Genomic DNA, 28,000 nt, shown 5'->3' with positions numbered 1-28,000 from the left:
TTGGATTGGGGCTACCCCCTGTATATTGCTACTTTGCGGCTTCGATTCGCTCCCTATTTCCACTTTTATGCTTGAGATATTATACTCTTTCAAAACTTCCTTATTTTTTGTTGCTCTAGCCTATTACTTTGTGTATCACCAATTATGCATTATCACAACTGTGATAAATAATCAGCAATTATAAATTATTTAGACGGGTATAGGTAATGTTTTATTATTAAAAGCTCAAAATTATAGGAGCCCATATTATTTTCCTTATATTTAGAAGTAAACCTACTTTTTATGTAATCTGCCTTCTTTGGCACAGTATCCCTTACTATTTTTTATTTTGCATTAGCTATAGAATAACTTCTCTTTCCCTTACTAAATACTCTGTCGCTCTTTTTCTAATTCTCCTTCAATCATTTGATTCGAGTCGCAAAACTAGTTAAATACAGGTGATTTTCGTCACAGCTTAGCTGTTGGGTCCCCAGTCCCCTGCTACTGACTTGGCTTGACAGGCGATTGCGATTGGCCGGTACCGCCGCCCATTCGAAATCACAGGCTCCCTGTGTGCCTGTTGGCAGGGGAGTCACCACAACTCTAGTCTGTCTCTGTCTAATCTGTCGTGTGTGACTTTGTAATTTTCATTTCGCGGGTTATTTAGTATTGGATGTGGAGAAACGCTAAACCTTTTATTTTATTCCGTGTCCATCTTACTGAAATCAGTTTAGGTAATAAAGATAATATGCGCAAAACAGAGCACTTTGATGGTTCTTGAACTTTTCATTTTATAGGTTAAAACTAGTTTCACCCTTAAACATTTTTCAATCAATTATTTAGTTGGTATTTAACGAATTAAGAACCTTCAACAATAATCAAAAATATTTTTATTTGTTTGCCACCTCCCATACTAATCATGACAGTAGATCTTTATATTGTCTCTGTTTCATTATATTTAAATACTGTAATAATACATAATATAATTGAAAGTTATGATTAAATTGTATATAGAAGTTTTATTATATAGCTGCAAATAAAGCGTAGATTTGGGCTGGTAAGTGACTCCCCACCCCTGTAAGACACTGCTATTGATGTATTTATTATTTATGTTTCTAAGTGGTAGATACTAAGTGTATTGTAATTTTTTCTTGGGTAATAAATTGTTTGAAATATGTAAATGGCCTATTTTATTCTATATCCCTACAAATATAAATATGCAGTGCTTTCATTTTAAAACGAATCACACGACACAATTACAAAAAAAGGTAATTTTGATATACAGGTTGGAGAGGTGGTTGAAGCCAAAATATGGCAACGCGCACTCATGCATTTCGTGCGCTCTGCTATGTCGGTATTTTTCAGTACGACGTTAGTGAGCATGTGAATTTGATATGGGTAACCGTTTTACTTGCAATAAATGTCGCAAAATATTACCTACGTGAAAGTTCAGACATTTCTAAAATATTTCTCTGATGCTTATATCAGGGTACAATCTACTTAGAATCGCAATCTCAAAATCTTTATTATGCTGTGTATTGCATAGAGAGGCGGATCCAAGCTAAAATTTTAGGAGGGGGAACTCGAGAAATAAAATTCATTTATTGGTAATAATGTGTCATTGGAAAATAATGCTTTAGCTTATGCATATTAACAGTAATATTATACATTAAAATTGACGCGATGTCTATCCATTTTAGAAAATCTTTCCATCAATTCTTCTCTGAAGTTACCTCAATATCATAATTGATATTTAGAAGAGCCAATCCATTCAATCTTTTTTTGCAGCATTGTAGTTCTCAGCCAGGTTTTGATTCAGCACAAAGAAGAATTCAAAATATAACGAAGCACAACTGTTACTTTAAGTAGCACTGCCATGAGAAAATAATATAAGTATGAAAAAGCTTTTATCAATTTTTTGCAAGAACTTTTGGGGGAGAGCTCCCCTCCCTCCCAAGGATCCGCTCCTGATTGCATAATGAAAGTTAAAGCGTTATTCTAATAAAAATAAAATATAAACTCTGATAAATGTAAACACTACAAAACTAAAACTTACAAAAAAAAATTTCACTCCTCTAAATTGGTTGGCCAACCAAATTCGTGTTTGTAAAAAGTCTCCTTATAATAACCCCAAAAATAAAAAGTCATTTGGGGTCTTTGGGGACAAATCTGGAGATCTAGGAGGCCGTTTAATGTCACCAATCTTACTAATAAGACGGTTAGGAAAATTATTTCTTAAAAATTTTTTTACCACAACAGACTTATGAGCAGGACAGCCATCTCGTTGATAATAGATCGATACCAGGTCTAAATTAGGGAGGATTTGAATGACAGAACTTGGTTTTACTACTAACTATTCTAATGATAACATTTACACGGTTTAAACTAACGATACTAAATACGGAATTGAAAAACTTCTGTGCTCTTTTTCTCAAGACCAATATCGAACAAAAAGATTCATTTGAAAATAGAAAATTTTCATTTGCTTTTTCCATCATAATTTCACAAAATCTTCGCCACTGCTCTTCGGGTAATATATTCTGAGTTTTGGAATATTTTAAACATTTCTACCCGTATTTTTTCCAAATACTGATAATATTGGTAGCTTTATGGTCTATACCCAGTTCCTCTCCAATACTTCCACTTCTAGGGCACTACAAACCGTTTCTTCCAGTCGTTCTTGTACCTGGACAAGGTTCTTACAATTTAGTATGACAGTTATGCCAATCTTGAAGACGAAACGATGTCTAACAATTCGAAACCATATTTGAAATTTTTTTTGCAAGGAATCGGTTTATTTTCAAATTTAATTAAAAACAAATTGTACTTCATTATACTGCCGAATTGTCTCCATAAAAAATAATTTAAGAGGCATCCGCCTATCAACGAGAGAAAGCGGTGTTCTATTATTTTGGACTATGCGTAATCTTCAATTCTCCAACCTGTATAAATAGAAGTTTAATTTTTTAAAGCTCTGTTAATCATCTCTAGCTAACTTTACTTTAATATGTCATTAGCTACCAGGGAAGTGTTTCCAGTAAAATATTTGAAACTTCCCTGAAAATTGCGCTTTCTATATCATGTGGTTTCCAACTCTATTTAAATACAACATTCACTAATATTAACATAATAACGAACATTCAATGAATGTTTTGAATATGTGAACATTTAGGGAATGATCTGCATCAGCAATTTGAATATCCTTAATTGCTTTTTCTTTGTTAAAATTTAATTCGTACTTAATCCCAACTATTCCTGAATGTCTGAGAATATCAATATCAAACTTTTGGCATATAGGGATGCCGAGTTACAATTTGATTTCGATAATAAGGATAATTTACACTAAATTCACAGTCTGGTGATCTAATAAAAAAAATACTTAGAAAATTACCTCAGGCTAGTTGGGTGTCTTTGGTAATGTTTTTTTTTTATATTTTGTTATTTAGTAATGTTTATTAATGTCTCCTAAGTGATTTGATATCCTATGGCGAAACTTAACCAGATATTTAATTCAAATTTTTTAATAGTAAGTTGACCAAGAAAATGGAAATTGTACTTTTATTTATTTCTTCCCACATAGATGCTTGCATCTAGGGGAATATAACTACATAATTCGGATTTTACTATTATATTTCCTTAACTATGAGTTAATAAATTGAAATATTAAAATTGATTAAATTTTTTGGGTAATAGATCATCAATGTGGTAGAGAATAGAGATACAGGGTGTACTGTACCCTCCAAATAAATAAAACGTTTAATGGACATTTCAGGAACATTCCTTTGAGGTTCAAAGCACTCAAATATTGGTAGAGTTTTGGTGGTATGAACTAACTAGATGCTACATTTGCCTAGTTACTTACTCTAATAGAAAAACATTTGGACAGTTTTTTCAACAGACAGAAATTTTAGATACAGTACTGTGTGGTTTGATTGAGGGTATTGGCACGTGTCGTAGATTGGTGCTATACCGTAAGACCTACAGCTTTGATCTTATGTTTAAAATTTTCAGAAAAATCAGAGCTGCATTTAACTTCCCGAGGTCAAAGTCGTAGGGGTTGATTTAGGAACTGAAAAAGGGAGTAAACCTCTGAAAAAATAGTTTTTATTCGATAACTTGTCAGGAAAAAGTCTTACAATTTTCGTTCATATGGCAAGGTATATCCCTTGAAAAGACGCGTCAATTAAGTATAATATTACAATTAAGTCTTCGCCGTATAAAAATATAGGAATCCTAAAAATCCTGCAGCAATAGGTTGATTATGTAAAAAACAATAAGTGATATTTTTGATACGGATAGAAAGCCCTTCTTAATCTTCAGATGCAGCAACAAATTGACTATTGAATGAGAATTTTATGATATTTTTGCATCATAAAATTCTCTCTTTACACTGATGAAAGACTGCACTTACACTGATGTAATTTCCTGTCATTCACACAGAGGAAAAATCATTCTCATTCATGAGCTGCAGCGAATAATAAAATAAAGATTCTGTGGAATTTTTACACTCGCACCGGTGAACACAAGAACTATATAAAAAGGTTAAGAGGCTGCCTGTGGCATCTTTAATCGAATTTGTCACTGTAAATTTGCAATCATTTATTTGCACTGCCTAGAATAATTGTGAATCGTGAACAAACAACGCTTACTCGTTTCCAAAAGATAATGATGTTTTTTGACATGTGTGAACGTGAATCCCATAATACTATAAGCTCATATTAATCCCATGGTGTTCTTCTCTCATATTGTGTGATTCGTTGCAGCTGAAGCAAATGGTTTTAGATGATCTTTAGCCACAGTAAAGGAATTATGGTCTTTCATCAGTATGAATGCATAAAAACTAAGAATTTTAGGGTCCACCTTCTTATGAACTTTTCGACTTAAAATCGGTCTAGGAATGTCCCCTTCAAATTATGACACATCATTAAGCACACCCTGTATATACATTTAGTTTTAAAATGTTCTCAAAAATAACAGAAAAATAGTATTGCTTTAATAAAAGACAAAAATTAATGTTGTTCAAATATAAAGCAAACAAATATACAATTTACATTAACACTTTTGGAAAAAATACTTATATTCCAAATCACCACGAAATTGTCGATACATTCTGAAACACCCTGCACATTTCATAAAAACTAAAAATATTAAAATTATTTTATTTAATATATTTTCTAATCCTTTTTAGCACATTTCCATACTCCTTATCAAACTGATCCTTATACCTATCAATGGTATTATCAAAAATAGTGGGACTTAAAGCATAATGATTACATTCAGGAAGTACCATACGATCGCAAGACTCCTTATAATGATTTAATTGCACATCTTTAAACGGCAAGAAAATGTGCCTGATTGTACCCGGCCGTAATGAGTGTAAAGAGTAATGGTTAAATACTGTTAGAGTATTTTTTGTTGAAATAAAACTTTTGCTGTTCTCGCCTTGTTTGTTTGGAGATGCGGTACGAAATTTAACTTTAAAAAAATCTATTTCTTTTGTGAAAAAATACACATTTTGTACCATTATTGAGGAGACATTGTTGGCATGTTTTTGGATTAAATCTGACCAGTTTTTATAAGTTTTCGGTAGGATTATTTCGTCTGTGTCTAAAGGTATTACATATTGAGAATTTAAGTTACTATAAAAGCACTTATTGTAAGTAATTATTTCGTATTTGCGCTTTTGCCAAACGCTAGTGGTGCAATTTTCACATTGAGTTTCAATAGGTATGAAATTTTCCAGACGAAAATTTCTTGGATACTGACTTTTATACCTAAAATAAATTTAAATTAATATTCCCTGTAACGAAATGTTACTGTAGCATACCAATTTAATATTCTTCTTGTTTCCTTTGTAACATTTTTAATAAAAAAGTAAAAATATTGGGCACCGAGAATTTTGGAAATTTCAATCCACCTCACAAGATGCATAGAAATGTCTTTCATAAAATCAAGTGGCTTGATACATACTGTAAAATTATGTTTAGTTTCTTTTGGGATGTTAATATTAAACATTTTATAAATGGTATCGCAAGGCTTCTTGGACAAAGATATCCCCATTGGAATGAGGTTCAATGCAGGAACTCTAAAAAAAATTGTTAAAAACTTTTAAACTGGTAAAAAAGTATATAAAAGAGTACCTACCGGCAAGATATTAAGACAGGATTATAATAAGTATTTTTGTCATTCGCATTCCATTTTTCGTACCATATAGGCATAACGGTCGCTCGTACAACTAGGACGTGATCAGAATTCATTATTATTCGACAGTATATTGTTTCATTCAAATTTGCTGCAAAAAAGAATTATATGATATAGTAAACGTGTAATGGTCGTTAGAACATAAACAATATACCATTAACCATAGTTATGTTTTCTGTAAAAATTGCATGTGCTTAAGATTTCAACCAAATTATTTTTACTCTTGTAGAAAAAAAATTATTATTAAACTTTAACTTGGAGAAAAGATTTTAAGTTGGTAAGAGCTTTAAATGAACTATATAAAGGAAAAAATTTAATTTTGTTTGTCGGGCATATTTTTTTGGTCATAAATAAATAAGTTCCAGAATTATTTATCTATCGACCCATAACCAGTCAGTTTCTTCTTTTATTGATACAATAACATATAATAATAATATATATTGTGTATATATACCTCTTGAGAAATTTTGTAAAAAAAACTCCTTCAGTAAATTTAAAGGTTCTTAAAGCTACAAGTGGTATTTTTTCCCGTATAGACTTAAACGTCATAACGTATTTATCTTAGCAGTTATTTAAAAAGCGCTCAAAAATTTGTAATGTGTCATCTCGGCAGTAATTTTAAAGCTTCATCGATCCAAGAATCCAGCAAACAATGTTTTTTCCGTTTACCTAAAATGAAATTTCGCAAAACTATTAAGTTTGTAGTTATAATTTTTGGAACCGGCGGTCTAAATAAATCCTGTAAAAATTATCTAAAGTTTAACTTTTTTAATGTATGTGAATTGTTATTTATAAATACATATCTACTGCTGATATGTTTGAACAATATTTAAGCTCAGTTTTTATGAAGGATACACCTATATTTATATCCCGGAATAAAATCCCTCTCAAAATTTTCTTTTATAATACTTTTTTTTTCCACACAAGAAATTAAAAATGTAATAGATCTGTTGGACTCCAAGAATTACTATATTACTACTATGATAAAAGTGCATCTTCGTTTCATTTTTAATATTAGGGCAAGAACTTCAACCTATCCGATATATTGGTGAAAAGGCAAATTTATCCCTCCCAAGCAATTTAATAAGTTTAATATATCTGAATACCAGCATGGGTTTAAAATGATATACAATTATATAAAATTTGTCTAGTTTTTTCATAAAACGTTAAATGAGGAAAACAAGTTGATGTAATTTATACAGATGTAGAAAGGCATTTCATAACTTTGGAACATAGTATTGTAATAAAAGCCCTTCAGAAGAATAATATTATTCTGATTAAATTATTAAATAGTTAACAGTATGTTGAGATTGGAAAAGATCTGATATTTTTACTAGTTTCTCTCAAGAAGCCGAAGGTTCCAGTAAAGAACCTCTGTTATTTTTAATTTGGATTAATGATAGATGTTCTGTTACTAGAATATTTCACAGATTATTTTTTGAAGATGATTTTCAAATATACATTGAAACTAGTACTCTAGATAATTGTGTACAAAATAATTTAAATACTGTGATGGATTAACACAAATTGCCATACTTTCAATATTAAAAAGTGTTGTAATTTATATACAGCTTATGAATTCAGAAAAGAGAAAGACTTGAAGAGTGTAATAGTGGAGTATAAGGGCCCTACAGATCACAATATTAATATGGTAAATAAGCTAAGGCTTCATCATTAGATGTACCAGAGTTTTTAAGCATCTTCGTAAAGGGTCTTCGCAAAGTTTTGATGGTTTGAGAATATGGATAGTAAGGGAGATATGGCTTAAAACTGTAGAACGCGTACAGCGTATATTTTTGAAATACATGTTTCATAAAAAAATCGATTTGAAAGAATTTGATAGATTATTCTTTGAAATTTGGCGGATTAAAACTCGTTTTGTGTATATGTATGTAGCATTAACAAGGAAAATCAATTCCCGAAAACTTCCTTACTTCGCGAGTAAAGTGCAAAACAAAGAAAAACTTTTGACATAAAATTTAGAATAGGCTTTGCTTTACACAATTAGACCCAATGGTAGTAGTACATAATTATGATTTATTTCTATACAGTGGGAGTCTCTAACTTGGATACATTCACTAAATCAAATGAGTTCTTTTTTTTCGGAAATATACACGTCGATTAGTATTTTCCAGTGCCTATTTTAATGTAAACAAAATTTTTTTAATGCCAACTTAATTGTGTTTTAATGACTATTATTAAAGGATTTAACAAGTTACACATGCGTGTTAAATTTCAAATTTTTAATCTTTATCTAGAAAATATTTGGCGAGCATTATGTAATTCGAAAAATGAATTCAATTCAATAGTCTTTCTTTAATAAGTGTTCAAAATGTTGTCCATTTACTAACCGACAATACCCTAAACCGAACTGAAATTCGTTTTGAACATTTCGAATTACTTTGCCGGAAATTAGCCTACACTCCTGTTTTATTTGTTCTTTCATCATCCAGATACTCACGAGGTGTGCTTTCTTGTTAAAACTAGATGTTTCTACTAGGGACGTCAGCTCCTATAGGGTAAGAGAACAAAATAGCCGAATTCCGACCGATTTTCTTGGATAAAAAGCGGATCACCAACAGTCCCTGTCCAAACATTGACTTTTTCTGGATGTTGAATGTGGCCTTCGCTCATTCACTATGGGTTTTTTTCTGCTCAATAACGACAATTTTGACCATTTACCTCACTATTCAACATAAATGTTGATTCATCAGAAAATAGGACGTTTTCTGTAGATCATTCCTGTCTAGTAGTTCCATCATTTGTTCGCAAAACTGGAGTCTTCTGGTCGGATCATATTCGGTGAGTTCCTGGAGGATTTTTATTTTGTAGGGATGACATTTTCCAGCTTTAAGAACACTTGCCACTGAAGACTAGCTAACTTCGAGTTCCCTAGTTCCCTCCCGTTATCCATCGGGGATTGTTTTCAGAGCAATAATTATGTCTATTAACTATCCCATTATTATGGAATCTACTTTTATCAGTCCAACAGATTTGTGACCAAACTTCGGGATTGTCATGAATTAAAACCCGAAGGGATGCAATAAACTCTAACCTTCGTTGGTTAAACGAAGTTGTAATAGGTGAATTTTAAAAGGGCGATGTTGGTGTTGGCGAAGAATTCGCTGAATGGTACTTCTTGCAATATTACTTTCTCTTGCGATAGTGCAGATAGAAACATGTGGATTTACTGCAACATAAGCTAAGACAGATATAATATTTTCCTCATTTCTTGCTGCCATTTAATGATGGAAATGTTTTAAATGTAGAAATGATCCGGTGCGAATTTTTACCTCCACTTTTGAAAACGACTATGAGAGTATAGGACGATTAGGAAAACGTTCTCAATAAACCAGTTCTGCTTCACGACAATTTTTTCTACACTCTCCGTTAATTAGAAGCACAAACGACGTATTCATTTTAACCTCACAAAAAGAACAAAACTTTATTAAATTTTTTTTATAGTATTCAAAAATACCTTATACCTAAATATTTTATACTGAAGACCAAGTTAAAGTATTTATTTACAGATTCAAAAATAAGCTATGCCGCTGATAATTTTGAACTAGTGTCAATAGTTTTTGGAGCGTTATTGACAAATACTCTTGTTCTTCTTAACTTGTTTAAGTTATTTAAATAAAATACTAATAACTTGAAGATTTGGTAAGGTTTTTAATAAAGACACAAAACAAAACACCCTGTATACATGTAGCCGAAAAGCAATTATATCACATATTATCTATATCTTTTTATAAGTCTTTTAATTTTCTTCTCAATTAATGTTTTCATATGCAAAATTTATTTATTCTCCAGAAAAGTTTTGCAAATCATCTATTGTGTAAAACAGTATTCAGCTATTTTTGTTTTATGGTTAATCAAACAGTCAGATTTAGGATAGTTCTTTCTCTTACTATAGTAAAAACTAAATGTTGTTATTCCCTTTTTCATTAATCCGGGAGTTATCGCACCTTTCTTTAGGTCTCATACCCATATGAAACACATTTTAAATTTCCAATGGATGATTCTTAGGTGGTACTTTTTATCTGATAAAAGTAATTTCCTAATAGAACCATTTTTTCAAAACCGGTATACGTCGATTCAAGTCAATAAAACACCAAAAAGATTCAGTGAATTAATATAATAAATTGGATATTTCGATCAATATATTAAAAAATCTTTTTGTATTTTCAGTTTAACACATTCACTGCCAGCAACGCCTCAGAGGCGTTCATGCGCACTTCGTAAAAATGCCGGGACCGCCCGAGCGGCGTTCTCGTCTAACGCTTATTCATAGGGAGATAAATAAGCACGGTCAGTTTGAATTCGTTCACTATTATGATCGGATGTTTTGTGTACCTTATTTTTACTACGTGACGGCTTTGGTTTCTGAAAGTGTTAATTCTGTGTGTTTTTTTTATCAGTTTTTTGTAAAAGGTAGGTTTTTAATATTCTTCTAGTTTTTTTATTATTTTATTAGTGCAAATCATAGAAAAATACCAAAATCATGTTATTCTAGTAATTTTTTGTTAGATATATGAATATATAAACACGAAAATTAAATAATGACCGCCCGAGAGGCGTTCAAGGGCACAGGCAAATTTATGATAGTTTTAATGAATTTTCTTACAGATTATTATGGCAGACGAGCCTGGACCGTCAAAGAGGGTGAAGTATAATAAAAGGGAAGAAAGACTAACTGATGAAGAGTTGTTAGCTCTTTTAGAAGAGTCGGAAAGTGAAAACGATCCATTTGAAAATAGCTCCGACGAGGACCCTGATTACTCAACCGAAAACGAGGTTAGTGAGTCCGAAGATGAAGATCTTCCTTCTTTTCCAAAAGTCCTTCCCCCTCCTCCTGCCCCTGTGAATTCTCCTCCACCCTCTTTACCAAATATTCAAGGAAAATCTATGGATTTTTGGACTTTTGCTGAGGTTCCTAGTCAAAAGTTTTCTTTTACAAAGACACCAGGATTACTAGTCAATGTTAATTCCAACGAGCCAATAGACTATTTCAACATTATGGCCCCAGACGTTTTTTTTGACATGTTATGTAGTCGAGCCAATAATCATGCTATCGACCTAATTTCACTGGGCAGAGGTGATGAAGCGCGAATTACTAGATGGGTTGATGTTACTCCAAAAGAAATGAGAACATTTTTGGGTTTACTTTTTCATATGGGCACAATTAAAATTAATAGAATGAATGACTACTGGAAGAAAAACTATTTATTTAACCTGACATGTTTTTCATCATTTATGAGTCGCAATCGATTTTTGCTGATTTTAAGAAGCTTGCAGTTTGAAAACACAGACAGCAACGAACCTCGAACGCAATTGGGTAAAATTATGCCGTTAATAAATTATTATAATAATAAAATGGTAGAGATTTATTACCCAACTAACGAACTGTCCATTGATGAATCTATGGTGCTGTGGCGAGGCCGTTTAAAATTTCGCCAATACGTCAAAGGAAAAAGGCATAAATTTGGCATAAAACTTTATGTTTTATGCGAACCTAAAGGCATCCCACTGAAGATGCTGGTATATGCTGGTTCAGCAGATACAGAGTTATCTGGTGAACGGCATACAGAAAAAGTTGTGTTAGCTTTAATGGCGGAGAAATTGGACAACGGTCACTCGCTATATATGGACAATTTCTACAATAGTGTAAAACTTGCCGAGGAGTTGCTTACCCGAAAAACATATGTAACTGGAACACTCCGGTCTAACAGAAAAGGGAATCCTCAAGAAATAATTAAAAAAAAACTAAAAAAGGGCGAGTTAGTTGTTCAGCACAATTCGCAAGGGATTTGCGTGGTGAAATGGAAGGACCGTCGTGAAATTCTGGCTATATCCAGCCAATATGGTGGGCAACTTGAAAAAGTGACAACTCAGCGTGGTCAAGAAAAATTAAAACCTGCAATGATAAATAAGTATAATCAATTCATGGCAGGAGTGGACCATTGTGACCAAATGCTTTCTTATTATTCTTGTGAGCATAAAACCCTCATATGGTACAAAAAATTAGCCATACATATATTTCAAATGATGTTGCTCACTTCATTTTACCTTTACAAGCAAGGACATCCTAACAATAAGAAAAACCTCTATGACTTTAGATTATCTATAATTGAAAAACTACTAGGACCCCTTCCAACAGAGCCGTTGCCAAAAATTAGAATAACACATCTTCCTGAATTATGCCCTAAACCTGATGGAGAGAATACTAGAGTCAAACGGAGAAGGTGCGCTGTGTGCTGGGAACAAAAAAAACAAAGGAAGGATTCAATTTATTATTGTCCTTTGTGTCCTAACCAACCTGGGCTTTGCTTGACTCCATGTTTTCGAGTATTTCATTCCACAAAATAAATTTTGTTCGTGTTTGTCTCTATTTGACTATGTTCGTTTATTTGATAGAGTGATTTTGTATTTTGTTTTTGAGTTTTCATATTTTTCAACATAGAATTTTATTATGTTGGATTTGAATAAAGTTTAGTTTCAGTTTTTTTGTTGCCATATTTGTTTTATTTTTCTTTTATTTTCTGTGTTTTATTGTTTAACTTTAATATTTATCATAAATTAAAATATGTATGTGTATCGTCTTATTATTTACTTCGACTTTTTCGAAAAAGGATATATTATATGTCAATTGAACGCCGCAGAGGCGGCATCGGGCACAAGCTAAGTAGTTGGCTTGCCCTGTGCCTTGCCCGCCCCTAGGGCGGCCTTGTTTTTTTTACAAAAAAATGGCCAATATCAGCTAAGGGCACTAACCTAAACCTAACACTAGCCTTAAATTAAAAAATTATTTTAAAAAAATAGGCGGCACACATGTGACCGCTAGGATTTTTTTGGGCAGTGAATGTGTTAAATTATAAATATGTAATGTAAAATAATTTATTATAAATGAAGGATATATTTTATTTAAAAACTGAATAACTCTGAGGTTTCATTAAGTTGATAATTTGTAAAATCCTAAATATTACTACAAATTTTAAACATATCGTAAAATGAATATAAGATTCTCTGAAAGATACTTCATTTAAATATCCACTTACCTTTATTTGCTGCTATAATCCTAAGATACTTATAAGGTTCCAATCTCGAATCCAAATAAACCGATGTTATAAAAATTTCCATATTCGGCACCTTATTCCAAAAGGTTGATTGGGAATGGTTTATTTTATATGTTAAATTTTGGCATGTGAACTCATGACCATCAAACTCGATTTGTTTACGTAGCGAATACGCCACAATTTTTTTTAAAACCGTTGATGGTTTTTCGCTTTGATTTTCAACAATGTTATTGGCCCTGTAATACATTAGTACAATGACGAGGCACACTAAAAAAGACCAACACCTCCGTAAATGCATATCATTTTTATTAAAAATTTAAATATTGATTACGGCTGATTACTCGGTTGAACGATCGCTAAAACGGTTGCTTTTAAAATGACGGCAAGAACGCGCGCGAGGCACTTGTCTTCCTAGCCTACTTTATGCCTTTTTGTCTTTTTCGTTTGCAATTCTCACGCCAAGACTCGATTATTATTGTTGGTTTTGTCACGATTAAATCACTTTTTTCGTAGCGGTTGTTACGCCTCGCGGTTTTCTTTACACAAGATGGTAATTACGGTATTTTCCTTTAATGACATTTTGTAAAAATGTATTTACAGATAATACCGGAAAAGACGTTTTATATTCAGAGCATGGATATATTTATTGGAGACTATTTTGCTTTTAGAACCGTAAACACATCTGGCATACAGTTCAATTTGAAATGATTATTGCACATATTTCTAATTTAAAGTCAAGATCATGCCACACAAAACGTCGAAAATTCATTCAGCAGTATCTTACTATGTGATAACATCAAGCTTCTTACCTATTCAGTCAGACGTTGCCCGGGGCTCGATTTTGGGACTTTTGCTCTCTTCCCTCTATGTTTCCTTGATCCCTATTGCTTTTTTATCCAGCTGTCATCACTATTTGGTATATCGTCGCAATATGCAATCCTAAATAATTTTTGACCCAGATGAATCGGAACATCTGGAAAATGTCCACGAAATATCGAAAAAAAATACTTAAAACTGAATGCAGGAATAATAGTAATTGGGCCAAAAAATTGTAGGGAGGAATTTGAGCGATGGTACAAAAAAATATTATTAAACTTTGAACCTATACCCTTTTTCAACAAAATTAGAAAGTTAGGAGTAGTGATGGACCAGGAATGGCACTTTACTGATAATATCAACAGATATATACAAAAAGAGTATTTTGATTTAAAGTTAATTTATCAAGATAGAAAATGTTTGACGAAAATTACTACTTCGGAAAGTTACGTTTTATCAGAATGAAACTATTGCAATACAATCTATAGCCCTTGTTTAAAAAAGTCAGACATATAGTCATAACTCTGTTATTACTTAGAGGAAAAAAGACCAAACGATGTATCAAGATATATATGCTAGCCATTTTATTTTGAAAACAATGGCGAGTCATTTAAGAAAAAAACACTTTTCAGAAAAACACGTATTAAATAAAAAGTTTGCATCGATAATAATCGAATCGATTTCGACCGTCTTCATTCGGTTTTGTACATGACGTATTTTATACAGATGGAAGTTATGAGCTTTTAGAGTTCTTTTATTACTACGTCTATTAACATATGTTAGTTTTCAATTGATAGGTATTTAACGTAGTATCTACATAGAATAGCCACTTCCATATACCTTTATTTTATTTACCTTATTTGGTGTTAGATTTGACATCCTTCAATATTCTAGGAAAGCCTAAAATAAATTCCTGAATTAATATAATTAGGCTTTTCAGTATCTACTTCCCTGCATTTTTTTAAACCCGTAATAATTTGTAATAAAGTTATTATTTTAAATTATCTTTTTAAAATTAAATACTAAAATGTTAAAAAGTACTGATTTAAACTACATCATACTAAGTATCATTATAAAGAGAATCGAAACACCTTTCTGACAACATATTATTCAATCCTCCTTCCCATTTGAGATTTTTGGGTTAGTGCCACCCTCTTTTAGAAAGTTATAAGGTATGAAGGTGAATTTGTGATTATTAAATATCCCCCTCGTAAATAAAATCGACGGGTTTTTTAAAAAAGCTAATGGACTGCCCATAGTTGCCTCTATTTTGATTTCGATGCACCATCCTGTATACTAACATACTTAGGTATGCATTCAATGTAAGAAAAAATAGAAATATGATCCAAAATCCTACTTCAAAAAGATGTAAGTCTCTTATAAGGTTATATTTCTGATATTATAAAGGTGCAAACTAGTAACAAATAAAACAAAATTTATTCAAAAACAGTTTTAATAGACATTAAGTAGAAAATTACTTATTGTTTACAGATAAAAAATACTGGTAAAGTATTTAAATAAAGAAACTCGAGTCAATGCAGTATCCAAGCCTTTTGGGTTATTAGTAGGATTACAAATCATATACTAATAACCCAATAATATACCTAAAATAATGGTTTTTATAAGTAATTTATTTAAATACATTAGTCTTATTTACCCTAATACCACTAGTCAACCAATCAGAGAAGTTATTTTTTAATTGGAATATCACGAAGCATTATTATCAATAATTTAAAAAAACTCTCGACTTTCCTACCTATTTGAAGTTTCGTACTGAAATAAATATATTTAAATCAATAGAAACACCCATAGACACTTTATTTAATAAATATGTTTGGATACTTGTCAACTTACATAATGAAATGAATATATAAACAAGGATATAAGTAGCCTTATACATCAACAATATATAATTTAAGAATATTAGGCATTACACAATAAATGCTTACATAACCTCATATTAAAAGTTCATATTAAATCTAAACATTAATTCTGGAAGTGAACAATTGGCATATTAATAGAACATTTATATTTACCGAGTAACATTCAAAAATTTTTTAAAATAAAACCCTGTATTAAGTTTACGACATTTATAACACTTTTAAACTGTTAAATAAAAAAACAGATATACAACAGCAATAAATATATAATAAAATATACACGCACAGTTTTTTTAGGTTTCGTTTGAATTTACTAATACGGGACATTTATTGATGTAAGTAATTTTTATAGTGCCAGGATGCTGTTCCCAGGGCTCACCGTCAATTTGAACGGGGGCCTTCTCTTTTAGACGAATCTATATTAATTTAAAATACACAATTACTTTTACGTTCAATGACTCTTAAATATAATGATTTACTTCAAGCATAACGGATTATCATATAGCCAGAAAGGGTCTTATCTAGTATTAGTAGTAGTAATAGTAGAAGTTCATGCGGCACAGTACCATGAATTTGCACTTTCTACTCAAAATCCATTCATCGATGAAAGGAACATTTTTAAAGTTCTATTTAAATTACGGTTAAAGGTCAATCAAATATAAGGTCGAGTGTCAACGCAGTAGTAGTTAACGTTAAAGTACGCTTGGCTTGCAAAAACTATGTGACATACCAACTGAAATAGTGGATACAAGACGAGATGTGCGCTAGTCATAGTTGATATAGAAAAAAATATTTATCTAAAAAATCTATGCGATTCCGTTAAAACAGATAAAGTCGCAGATGATGATCGATTTATATCAAGTTACAAAAAAAACGTGCTTCCTCATAGAAAGTTTAGATCAATTAACAGTGGAAGTTTCTAATCGTTTTTCAAGTTTAAAAGAATTTAAAAGGCGGTTTGGCTTTTTCATAGATTTGACATCTACCCGTTAGGCAGTAAAGAGATTTACAATCAATACCTATGCTAATAATCGAAAAACATTGTAATTATAGATTTATTAACATAAAAAATATGTTTGATTTATTTAATTATCCATCATTAGTATACAAACAAAAATCTGTTTGGCGCAAAGTTCCGAATATGTTTTCTAGGGTAATTTCGGGTTGCTGATTCAGAAAATGACGTTCATTTGTTCTGATCAGATTTTGTTTTTAAGATATTGCAAAATTTGTAATTTTTTCTTGTGAGTAGTGACACAAATTTTGATCGAGAACATCACTTATATACGTCGACGAATCATGAAAAAAATTTGTTGTGACTTTTCTGATCAAAAAGTTGATGAAAATCATAGTTGAATAAAAAAAACATGGTTTTTCGAGTGATTTCCAGCCTTCTGTGAAATTCAAACTGTAGAAACAAACAATTTCAATCCAAAATTAACGAAATTTATATCTGTACCGACATAACTACTTCTGGAATTATACGTATGAGTTGTTGATATGTCCAATCAGTTTTAATTGTTGCAGAAATGTAAATACTTGCAAAAAGCCCTTGTATTTAAGACTATTTCATGGAAATATTAACATTATATGTAATTTGAAATAACGGCAATCAAGTTTCCTAAGGCAACGTGTGATGGCTCTGTAATCGGCTTTCACGAAGTGATTTAAAAGTATTGTGCATCGGTTTAAAAAACATGGTCAACTCCTAATTGAGTTAAAAAAAGGGCAAAATAATATTTAGAGTGGAAGGTATGTACGATTTCGTTCCATCGTACAGTTCGTTCCAGAAAACCTCCAAAAGTATCTGAAGATGCTACGCTGAATGTTCGATTAGAAACGGAGATTAATCTCCATGTTGCGATCAGTACAATTTCCAGGAATTGGAATTTATCAGTAGGGTCAGTGGCAAAAATAACGTGTAAATAAATATCATCCTTATAAAGTACAACTGATACGTGAATTGCTAGAAGATGATTTTGACCACGGAGTGCACTTTTGTGAGCAGATTCTTGAGGCTAACAATAACAATGGAAACTTCATTCGAAATGTATTTTTATCTGAGACCTTTACGTTAAATGGACACGAACAGGCAAAATTGCAGATATTGGACCCAAGAATACCCCATACAGCACCCTCAAAAAATTAAGGTACTGTAAAAATTCCAATCTTTGGACCCTTTCTTTTCCGAAGAAACATTAAACGGAGAGCGCTGGCTTGGGTTTTCTCCAGTTTGAACATAGGTTCAAAGCATAACACTGCTTTAGTTGTTTAATGGTTTCAAAAATGCATTATAATGTATGCATAGTAAATGGACAACAATTTGAACATCAATTACAATAAATATTGTATACATTTTATTTTTTTAATGTCGTATGTTTCATTAGCGTATTACGTTAAATTTGACAAACCACTGATTTTAGGCATACGGTATGCTATACAAAAAGAATTCAGAATATATGGTCGAGTTATAAAATTTCATGATGTACAGGATATTCAATTTTAAAAAATTAATGTTGACGCCATAGTTTCTACTTGAGGTACCCTGTATAAAAAATTTTATTGCAGAAAACGCGCAAGTGACAATGCTAATCGAGGTGTCCGAAAAATAAAAGAAGAAAAACACCTGAATTTTAAATCAATTTGTTCCTTTTATCGTGAATGCTTTATATATAAGCGGGAAGTGGTTAACTATGATAAAATCTTATTCAAAGAAACCAATATCAGCAAATATATTTGCTTTCGTCCCTATATAAAAAAAATGTTTACCTCAACAGTTTTAGCTTGCCCGAGTCTCAGAGGCGAAGACATCCCAACCTGCAATTGGGCGATATGGAAAGATGAATAAATACCCACAACTTCTAAAATACCATCGTGGTAAGATTGACTAGTTCGGCTTGTCCCATCACCCAATCCTATAAAAGACAAAAAACATAACAAAATGTATTAAGATTATTAAATAAAAGCAATATTAAAATACTTACCCCATAAATTCACTCCAGCCCCCCAAGAAGAAATATTGAGTACGACTATCGACTCTAATTCTGGCAATGTCACCTTCTTACCGTCCAGAAATAAGTCGAGCCGTTGTTCAAGATTCTTACAGTCGGCCGTAACCACTTGTTGGGTGCCGAAACATAAGTATAAAAGCTAAAAGCCAAACTAATATGAAAACTTGATAAATAAGAAATCATTACTTACTTTATTAAACACCCTGCTGCCATACACATAAAAAATACTATCTCGCGTTTTATGAAAACTTAACGCTACTTGGGCGTCTACCCCGACGCTCATATAGTTATACATAAAATACGTTTTGTTGGGAATCCTCAGGCCTAAATGTCTGGTGCATGTCACCTCTAATTGCCACCTAAAATGTTATATGACATATGTTATAATTGTATTAATATTGTTTTGTCCTTGCTGATGATTTTACGTACCTATCTAGCTGCGAGAGAGTAGAATTCTCAATATTTCGTAATATTTGTGGCACGTCCAGTTCAGAAGAGTTCTGCTTTCCCCAACCCAAAACTCGAGATAAATCATTTCCTGTTCCGAGAGGGATTATTGCTAAGGGAGGTTCCGGCTAAAAAAATATTTCAGATAACAAGACAAAGAACAATATTTCTTGAAAGTGTGAACATTAATGCTCAATGCAGGAACTATAAATTAAATTATTTCATAATCTACTAAGAAAAGTTATTTTATCTAAATAAGGAAAGTAATTTTTTCTATTGAAAAACATTACAAGAGCTAAAAAATAATTAGCACAGTCAAAATAGCATCAAAAATGAACCAATCGATGCAGCATTTGTTTTTTTCAGTCGTTAGATTAGAACATTGAAATGCTAGAACTAGTAATAAAAAATTTGGAATGGCAACACCGCAAGCAAAAACTGCTGTCATCTTGCGAAATGTCATCTTGTCAAAAAGTTTTGAGTCTACATTCGACATTTATGAATTTTTTTTTTTTTTAGTTTTTGGTTGAAAAAGGAAAAAGATTTAAAAATTTGTACCGTTTGTGCCGCGATACTGTCATAACATCATATCAAGGGAGAACCGTCATCATAAACGTAGAATAATAAAAATTTATTAAGAAATGTATAATAATTATAAAATACTTAATTTCCATAAAAATGATTTTTATTAGATAGGCATCTTTACTCCAATGAAATACGTTAAAAAAACGCATAAAGAGTTTTTAATTTGGCGTCATTGCGTCAGATATCAAGCAAACAAACTGCCCATAGTTCCACAACAATGCTTATTCTATCTAGCCTTTCAATATTCTAAGGTCATTAGTAGTCTGTAACGAAAGCTTAAAAACGAAAATGTGAATGCCCTTCGTTGCGGTTTTTTGAAAAAATCAAAAAATGTTTGAATTTGATTTTCTGGCTAAATGGTAGGTAGTTCAAAATAAATCTATAAAACAAAAAATAGAGATAAATAAATTCTTACGGCGAGAAGCTATCTAACCAGCGGGGGTAGTTAGCTGAATAAGGTGTTTTGTATTTTTCATGGTTATATTTTTCGTATCTCGTTTTTCTTACGGTCACAAACACCTAAAAGGAAATTGAAAATTTGTTCTAGGTTTATTTACTTTTTTAACGTTCTCGTCACTTCCCGAACTTATCGGTATTCGAGAAATGTTTATGACCCAAGGAATCAAATTATAGCCGGCAGGTCTGTAGAAAGGATACTTGGGCCTTTTTCCTTCTTCTTTTTATAACAGTAGTAGGACGTATTATTGTAGGAAATTTTGACCTATATCTAACAAAAAAATTAAGCAAACTTACAAACTGAAGTCACGAGAAATAATTCACACCTAATACGGCTTTGGAGATATGCTGACAACAAAAAATGTAAAATCAATATTTTTCTGATAACGAATTAATGGAAAATGCTAGTACAGATCTGAAAGCTAGAACGCAATGAAAATTCGTTTCAAAACTGTATTCACTTAGTTAGCCTTATTGTAAATATTGTAAAGTTACTCACATGACACTCATAATTTTGATTTTCTTGTTTTAGCTGAGGAAAAGGCTTGAATACGATCTTATTCAACTAAACATATTATCAACTCCTTAAATTAATCAATGGAGTCAATCTTAGGAGCCTTAATGATTCTTCAACAGCAAATATCTTTAAGATCTCTTTTTCAGGTTTTCAATCAAAATACATTAAATTTTTCTTGATAATTTCAAATTTAAAAAACTATTTGTAGTTCTAGTCCTTTAATTGAGAATTTGACTTTTGCACTTACTTTTTAAATCAAATACTAATTGGAATATTTTAGAATCTGATGATGACTTATCTCATCAAAATGCATCACTCTTGAAAGACTTTTCTTTTTTTGAAGATCATTTTATTTTGTGAAGAAAAGACTTCCTTATTAGAAAGTATCTTCCTTATTAAATCATTCATTCCACTTCTAAAATAGACTTCTTTAATACCATTTTTCTACTGTATTATTAAAACTGTATTTTTGCAAAATTTTAAAAAATTCTTTTCTCATAACGTCACAAAACCCATACTTATTTTCAAATATCTCAATAGTATCCACAAATTGTAGAGGCAAATATAAAATGTACCTAAATGTAATGCAAGTTCACCTTGATCTCAGTTGAAATACCATTATTTTTTAGTACAAAATATTTCTATTGGGTGTTCAATTCTTGGCAATTACATTAACAGTTTTCTTATTAATAAAAGTAATATTTACAGATTAAAAATGAATTTCATTAAAGTCTTAATTTCATTTTGTCAGGTAATCATCAATTATTAATTATTTCGAATTGTCCACTAATTGTCCTTTAAATGCATGCAATTTGACTATGAATGCTGGTTCGAGGCTGATGCGGGTAAGTGGAAAAAAAAATTATTTGTTTTTTAGAATTTGTTTTAATACTGTTGGAGTCACTCAATGGGTGTGAATTTGGTTAAATTTTTTTTTGCATTGATAGCAGAAGTTATTGTTAACTTCAAGGCCGTTTAGCTTTCGCAAATGTCGTTGAACGTTCTGTAATGTATTATAATCCAAAGGGCATTTAATTTTTTTTTTATTTCAAATGCTTCAGTATTAATTGCATTTTTCTGGAAAAATTAAATCCAGATAATTTTGACACCAAAAATATCTCTAAAAAGGTGAGAATTTGTGAAAACGTTCCTTTTTTACGTTAATTTTATGATCCTTAAACATTACATGTAGTAAACTAGCATTGATCATCGATTTCCAGCAAGTTGCATATGATACAAGAGCACCTTTCGGTGCTTCTTTGATGCTCCCGCGTTCTATCCAATTTCTATTCAATTCTATTTTGTTACGAGAAAATTGTGTTTCAGTGACTTTGGCGTCCTCTAACTTCAGCCCGTAAACGTAAAGAATTTAATTATCTTTATTTTATGTTAATAATTTTGAAATACATTTTTTTATAATACTACTTTACGAGTTATCAAGAAATTATTAAAGTTCAAAATATATTTTTCCAAAAAATAGAAAGGGGAATACACATATTCCTCTTTAAGCTTTCCTCAGGGACTATTACATTTAACAAAAAAGCTGCATGGAATTTTTAAATGCTAAATTGTACTTATTGTACAAGTTAGGCCGGCTTTTTTTGTATAGAAAAATTATTATCAATATGAGACATTTATGTTTACATACATCTAAATCCAACTTGTGTGACGACGTAAGCACCCATGCAATGGTTCCATCTCCTCCAGCTACTAAGATCCTGGCTACCTAAAATATATTCATGTTTAGCGAACTCAATTTAAAAATACTTTTTTTTTAGTACCACATAAATAAATAAACAACAAAATAAATTATTGTAAAAAATAAAATCACCTAACAGCACAATTTATTCAATCACCTTGGGTGCCAGCAATACACACCACTGCAAAGCAGCGGGTGGTTTTCGCTGAGTCAAATCAATAACCTGGGCAGGATTTAAGTATTTTCGGAATTCTGATAGCACCAGGGCGCCGTCGGAATTTCCTGATTTTCTGTTAGCTAAAACATTTCAATTTTCTATATTGAGTTTTTTTGGTCGGATATAAACAGACCAAGTCTAATGATAATATCTTAATATTGCAGTATTAAAGCAACTCGTTAACTTCTAATCCTTATATTCTAAATAATATAAAAGTATCACAAAAAAAACTACATTAAGAATAAATTTGTTTGTTAGAGTAGGTAATAAGGTTTTTCTTAAAAAATTAAGGTTAAATTATTATTGACACAATATATACCAAGCAAAATTGACAATTATACTAAAATGTGCATTTTGATAGTAAATTGTTCAACATAAAAGAACAGAAAAAAGTCATGATTTGTAAGTACATTAATCTTAATTTGGAATTATTATGAAAGAACGATACAAATTATTTATAATTTTAAATAAAGTTAGGATGTCTATTAATTTTGTCTCTTAAACAGAGATATTTAAGATATTTTTAATGTCTTAGCTGTGGAAAATATTCCACCTTCTGTGTATGCTCACCTACAACTACCAATGGTGACCAATTAGACCATCCTGGGTCCCTTACTCCCCTTAATAATAAATGCTTATTCAGCGCCCCTTTTCTTCGAGCAACTTGGACACAAGAAGGAGGCACAATCATTGACCGAAATGGACCAAAATCACAAACCTAATAATAAATTTTATTTCCAATAAATGTTGTAAAATGTAGCAACTAGAATTACCTCATCCAACTTTTTGAGGCAAGAAGTATGGACAGTTCTCTGACACCAACAACACTGAAAATCTATTAAACCTGGTTCCATAGAACAATCTTCGTTGCATTCGCAACATGTGGCACCTAATGGAAGATTCCCTAAAATTTTTTTTCATGTTACGTACAATACAGACTTAAATAAATTAAATTATTGTATATGCCTATTTATTTTGTTTCCTTTTATAGTAAAATAATAACTTTAGTATATGAATTACCTTTAACCCAATGATGTAACTGTTCATCACTATTACTAGTGACAATTTTACATCTTAAAATCTGATTGGCTTTTTTAATACATTCAGGATCAGCACATACACCACAACAGTCACAGTAAACTCCTATACCATGTATTAGGAATGCTTCACAAACTGAACAATACCAAGCCTAAAATGAAAATTAATGGGTAATAATTCCACCATAGGCAAAACCCTTTGGTGATACAAGAAATAAATTATAGTTATATAATAATAAATATGAATATGAATAGAAACAATATTTTGTTTATTTGTTGGATGACTATAACTTTTGAGATCTGCGCTTTTGGATTGTGAAGACCCAAGGTCCAAAAAATTATAACTACTAAAATGGACCAATAACTGAAAGTGTGACAAAATTGTTCTTAGCATAAACAAGGCTGTATATTCTAACTGTCTAATTTACCATTAAATTTGTTCCTAATTTTTGTTAAAACATAATGCATAGAAAAACTCCAGATTTCCTATGTTTGATTTTTCAACATTTTAAAAAAATTTACCCTTTTTTACAGAAGCTGCTCTTTTAAACTTGTACTGCATGAAGTTTATATTTGCTTCTTATATCTTTATTCATTTATTCATGTTAATAGTTTGTGAGAAATCATTTATAAAGTAAATGATGTAACTAGATTCTGTTTATCAACTACATAACCTAGACAGCTTACTCATTCTTATCTTCTAACTACTTCTGGGGATCTTTAGGTCCTTAAACTATTTTTAACAAAAAAAAAATTCTCATAGACATAACTCACATGTTATTGATCGCTGCCTGGCAATAAAGGAAATAAAGTTAAGGTAAGTAAGAAGAAATATTCAAATAATTTAAAATGTTAAATAATCAAAAAATAAAAGCAATAATCATTGAATTTGATCAAAAGTGTTAATGATAAGCTTTTAGAGCAAAAAAGTAAATTTTAAACTTAAATGATGAAACCACTAGAGGGACAACCATGGAATTAATAAATGAAAATATTACAACAATCTCTATTACATATATTTTTGACAGTAGTAAAATATTTAAGAAGTCTGTTATTGTAAAATTGGAAAGAAACAATTTATATCTCTTAACAGACAGAAACTTATGTTGTCTTTCTGTTTCTGTGGTAGCGCAGTTTAACTTCAATCTCAAATAAAAACTTTTTAGAGCTAACAAGAGATATCTTCTTTTAATTTGTTTGCTGAAAGTACAAGGTCTGACAATTCCAGAATTTAAAAATGCACTTAGTTTTTTTAAAGTTTTGCCACACAGATTTACTTTTAAAAGATCTGCAACATAAGAGAGTACACTTGGTTTGGTAAGAGAACAGTACACTCAGTTCAGCAAGAGAGATTTTTTAGCAGATCAACAACTTACACACCTCTTTCATAGGACTGAGATTTTAAAATACTTATTTATACATAATGTAATTGAGTAGTTCTAAGTCTATATATTCCTACCAGAACACATTTTTCTACAAGCCAAAAATACTGACCAATCAATTATGTGGATGTAAACGGCTAGTTAAATTAGAATTTAAATCTTTATATAAATGCCAATTTATATAAAGATCACAATCCAGACAGTTAAGTTATACAAGTTAATAAAATATATTTTAGTTAATTATTTATTTTTTTGGCTTTTATTTTAAGAGGTTTAATATACCTATTTTTTTAATTAATTAATTTAAAATAAAAAATACTGTGTTTAGTATGTACTTATATTAGTTTTAGTTTGCTTTAATTGGCTAAACACCACAAGCACACTTTTTAGTTCGTTTGTTTTATAGATTGCATATAATTGCTGTTCAGTCTGCATTACCCTTAATATTTATAAATATTCTTATGAAAGAAAAAAATTTGTTATTTTATATGTATACAATGTGAATGCGATAATAACATTTTTTATAGTATAGGTAGTAAAACATTTTTAATTGTCCAATTTTATAAATTGGTAAATAACAGCATTACTATCCCTCCCAAGATAAAAAGTGCATTTTTATTCACTTATATATGTAATTAGGATCTGCAAAAGTTCTCTGCAAACTTATTCAATATTAAACATAATGGACAATAATAACCAACCAGATCCTATTAGCAGTCAAAATGGGTTGAATTGTAGTAGACTGTAAAGGGGTAAGTACTGTAAGAAATTTATCATTTAATTAGACTACTATATCTCGGGTAACAGTGTAATAAAAGGTTTAGAGATACAGAATTAAATGAAAACTTATTATACCTTTGCAGTGACTTTTATAGGCATCCAACTATGGTTTTTACTGTAGTCTCTAACAGCAACATTAGTATCCACACTAAGTTTCTTAAATATGTAGAAACTAAGGATACAAATAGCCACAGCTCCAGCAAACGTTGTGAACCCAAATGGGGGAAATAAGTCCCCCAAAAGCCACATTTCTGGATCTGAGATTGGGGAAGTTTTGCTAAAAACAGTCATTGAAAGGATTAGTTATGGATGGTGAGGATGAACGGATGATTAATCACTTTAGGGCTTTCTTGAGTTTTGGATTTATTTCGAGACACGATCTACGTTCAGTCCAAATCAGCCATATTACTGGTATATGTTTTTCGGTGCACTTGCAATTTTTGAATATTCTTAAATCATGATTTTCAAAATTTTTATTTACATATTAATTTTTGTAAACAATGGATTGTCATTGGTGTCATACTGACATGGAATATGATATGTCAAAGTAAGATGTTCCACACGCTAGGGTTTTAGCGTGATAAAAATACGCTACGGAAAAGACGCCAGGTACTATTGGCCGTTATGCAAACACGCGATCATCAATTTATCTCACACTTAAAAAAATGAATAAACAATATAAAATAGCCCTGTGATTGGAACCTGTGGCATGACATTCAAGTCACGAAACAGTTTTACAACTAACCGAAACTTTTTATTTTATTCTTAACTCATGTTTCGCTAAGGAAGTTACTATAAAGCATAGCTGACAAAAGTTTAAATACTCACTAAAATATACAATGAACTATAAGAGATTAGAGCTTTATCCCTATCAAGAATAGTTTTTGTATGCATCTAATTCTAAATTGTTATTTGCTGTTTTTACTAGTTTCCAATTCACTTCCTACAAAATAGCCAGTATATAAAATATGTTCAGTCATGTTCTTTAAGTCTGATATTAATTGATCTTCTTGTTTGCCCTATCAAAATCATTACAGTAAATCCCATAGATCCCAGTCTTTTCATTGGTCTTCATTTTATCTTTTGGATTTCCTAAAAGATTGCTTAACTTGGATAGACCTAAGTCTTTAAAAAACCTTTTTTCAATCAAATGGTATTATAACGAAAGTTTGCTTATTTTCATCATTTTATGTGGTAGAGTTTTTAAGATTTAAGCTTGTCTTCAGTTCAGCATATCAATAATTAATACTACCGTTATCACCATTGACCCTAGGAATTGTTTTATTTGTTTTTTTTTTAATCTGTTACGACTTAGACAAAATGAGACTAAAGGTACTATGAAATGCATTTGGTAAGATTTAATAAATCTCTCTAAGAAATCGAGAAACACATCAAATTCTTACATTATTAAGGAACTGAGATGAGAAGATTGTTTCTATTTAAAAACTGACAAAGGAAAGAAGGTTGTTAATTTAAACAAAGCATAATATTTTAAGCAAGTTGATGATCTTATTAAAAATTACCCATATTAAAAGACGTCTAAGAACCCTTTATAAAAAATCTCACGGGTTCAGACAACATTAAATGACTGCAAAACCTTGTTTTCTCTTCAGATAAATTCAAAATACAAATCTATCTGACAAAGGGATCTACTTACCGACACTGTTGACATAATTCACGTTCAACCAATCAAGTTTAAAGATTAGTTCAAATTCAAGTTTAAAGATTACCCGCGAAACGAAAGATTATAACAAAAAAAGCTGAGGCAACTATAACTACAATCATGATTCATAAGAAAAGAATAGAAATTATGACCAAGGAAACCCGGGATCCCGGTAGTGTAAGCCTAGAAGGATGGCTTAGCTAGCAACGCATAGACGATACGTTCAATGCATGCCGCGGATACTGACAAGTTAT

General features: G+C 31.0%; 2 protein-coding genes across 3 annotated transcripts; both read right to left on the bottom strand.

Moving 5' to 3' along the window:
- Window positions 1–5,122: 5,122 nt before the first annotated feature.
- LOC126740526 (uncharacterized) lies at window positions 5,123–13,910 on the bottom strand. The gene is made up of 4 exons (XM_050446600.1): window positions 13,239–13,910; window positions 6,124–6,271; window positions 5,807–6,064; window positions 5,123–5,753 (listed from the first exon to the last, which is right to left on the bottom strand). The coding sequence occupies exons 1-4, from the start codon at window positions 13,552–13,554 to the stop codon at window positions 5,138–5,140; spliced, it is 1,338 nt and encodes a 445-aa protein (XP_050302557.1). The 5' UTR covers window positions 13,555–13,910; the 3' UTR covers window positions 5,123–5,137.
- Window positions 13,911–16,147: 2,237 nt separating this feature from the next.
- LOC126740634 (diacylglycerol kinase epsilon) lies at window positions 16,148–26,589 on the bottom strand. Of its 2 annotated transcripts, XM_050446739.1 has the most exons (12): window positions 26,422–26,588; window positions 26,159–26,360; window positions 23,905–24,073; window positions 23,658–23,788; window positions 23,455–23,602; window positions 22,825–22,964; window positions 22,617–22,694; window positions 19,393–19,538; window positions 19,154–19,322; window positions 18,937–19,102; window positions 18,722–18,867; window positions 16,148–16,368 (listed from the first exon to the last, which is right to left on the bottom strand). In XM_050446739.1, the coding sequence occupies exons 2-12, from the start codon at window positions 26,330–26,332 to the stop codon at window positions 16,246–16,248; spliced, it is 1,590 nt and encodes a 529-aa protein (XP_050302696.1). In that variant the 5' UTR covers window positions 26,333–26,360; window positions 26,422–26,588; the 3' UTR covers window positions 16,148–16,245. The 2 variants fall into 2 exon arrangements, with proteins under 2 accessions (XP_050302696.1, XP_050302695.1); XM_050446738.1 differs by having other exon boundaries at window positions 26,159–26,589.
- Window positions 26,590–28,000: the final 1,411 nt, after the last annotated feature.

This window comes from Anthonomus grandis, chromosome 9 (genome assembly GCF_022605725.1).
Source record: "Anthonomus grandis grandis chromosome 9, icAntGran1.3, whole genome shotgun sequence".
Lineage (NCBI taxonomy): Eukaryota > Metazoa > Arthropoda > Insecta > Coleoptera > Curculionidae > Anthonomus > Anthonomus grandis.
The sequence above is the reverse complement of the archived record's forward strand: the minus strand, read 5'-3'. Positions and strand labels throughout refer to the sequence as shown.

Coding starts and splice junctions, on each gene's coding strand:
- LOC126740526 (XM_050446600.1), bottom strand. CDS start 13,554: ATGCATTTACGGAGGTGTTGGTCTTTTTTAGTGTGCCTCGTCATTGTA. Junction 6,272..13,238: donor GATTATAGCAGCAAATAAAG/GTAAGTGGATAT, acceptor TCTTTTTTGCAG/CAAATTTGAATGAAACAATA. Junction 5,754..5,806: donor ACAAGAAGAATATTAAATTG/GTATGCTACAGT, acceptor AATTTATTTTAG/GTATAAAAGTCAGTATCCAA.
- LOC126740634 (XM_050446738.1), bottom strand. CDS start 26,374: ATGACTGTTTTTAGCAAAACTTCCCCAATCTCAGATCCAGAAATGTGG. Junction 19,103..19,153: donor GCAGCAGGGTGTTTAATAAA/GTAAGTAATGAT, acceptor TTTGGCTTTTAG/CTTTTATACTTATGTTTCGG. Junction 18,868..18,936: donor GGCTGGAGTGAATTTATGGG/GTAAGTATTTTA, acceptor TGTCTTTTATAG/GATTGGGTGATGGGACAAGC.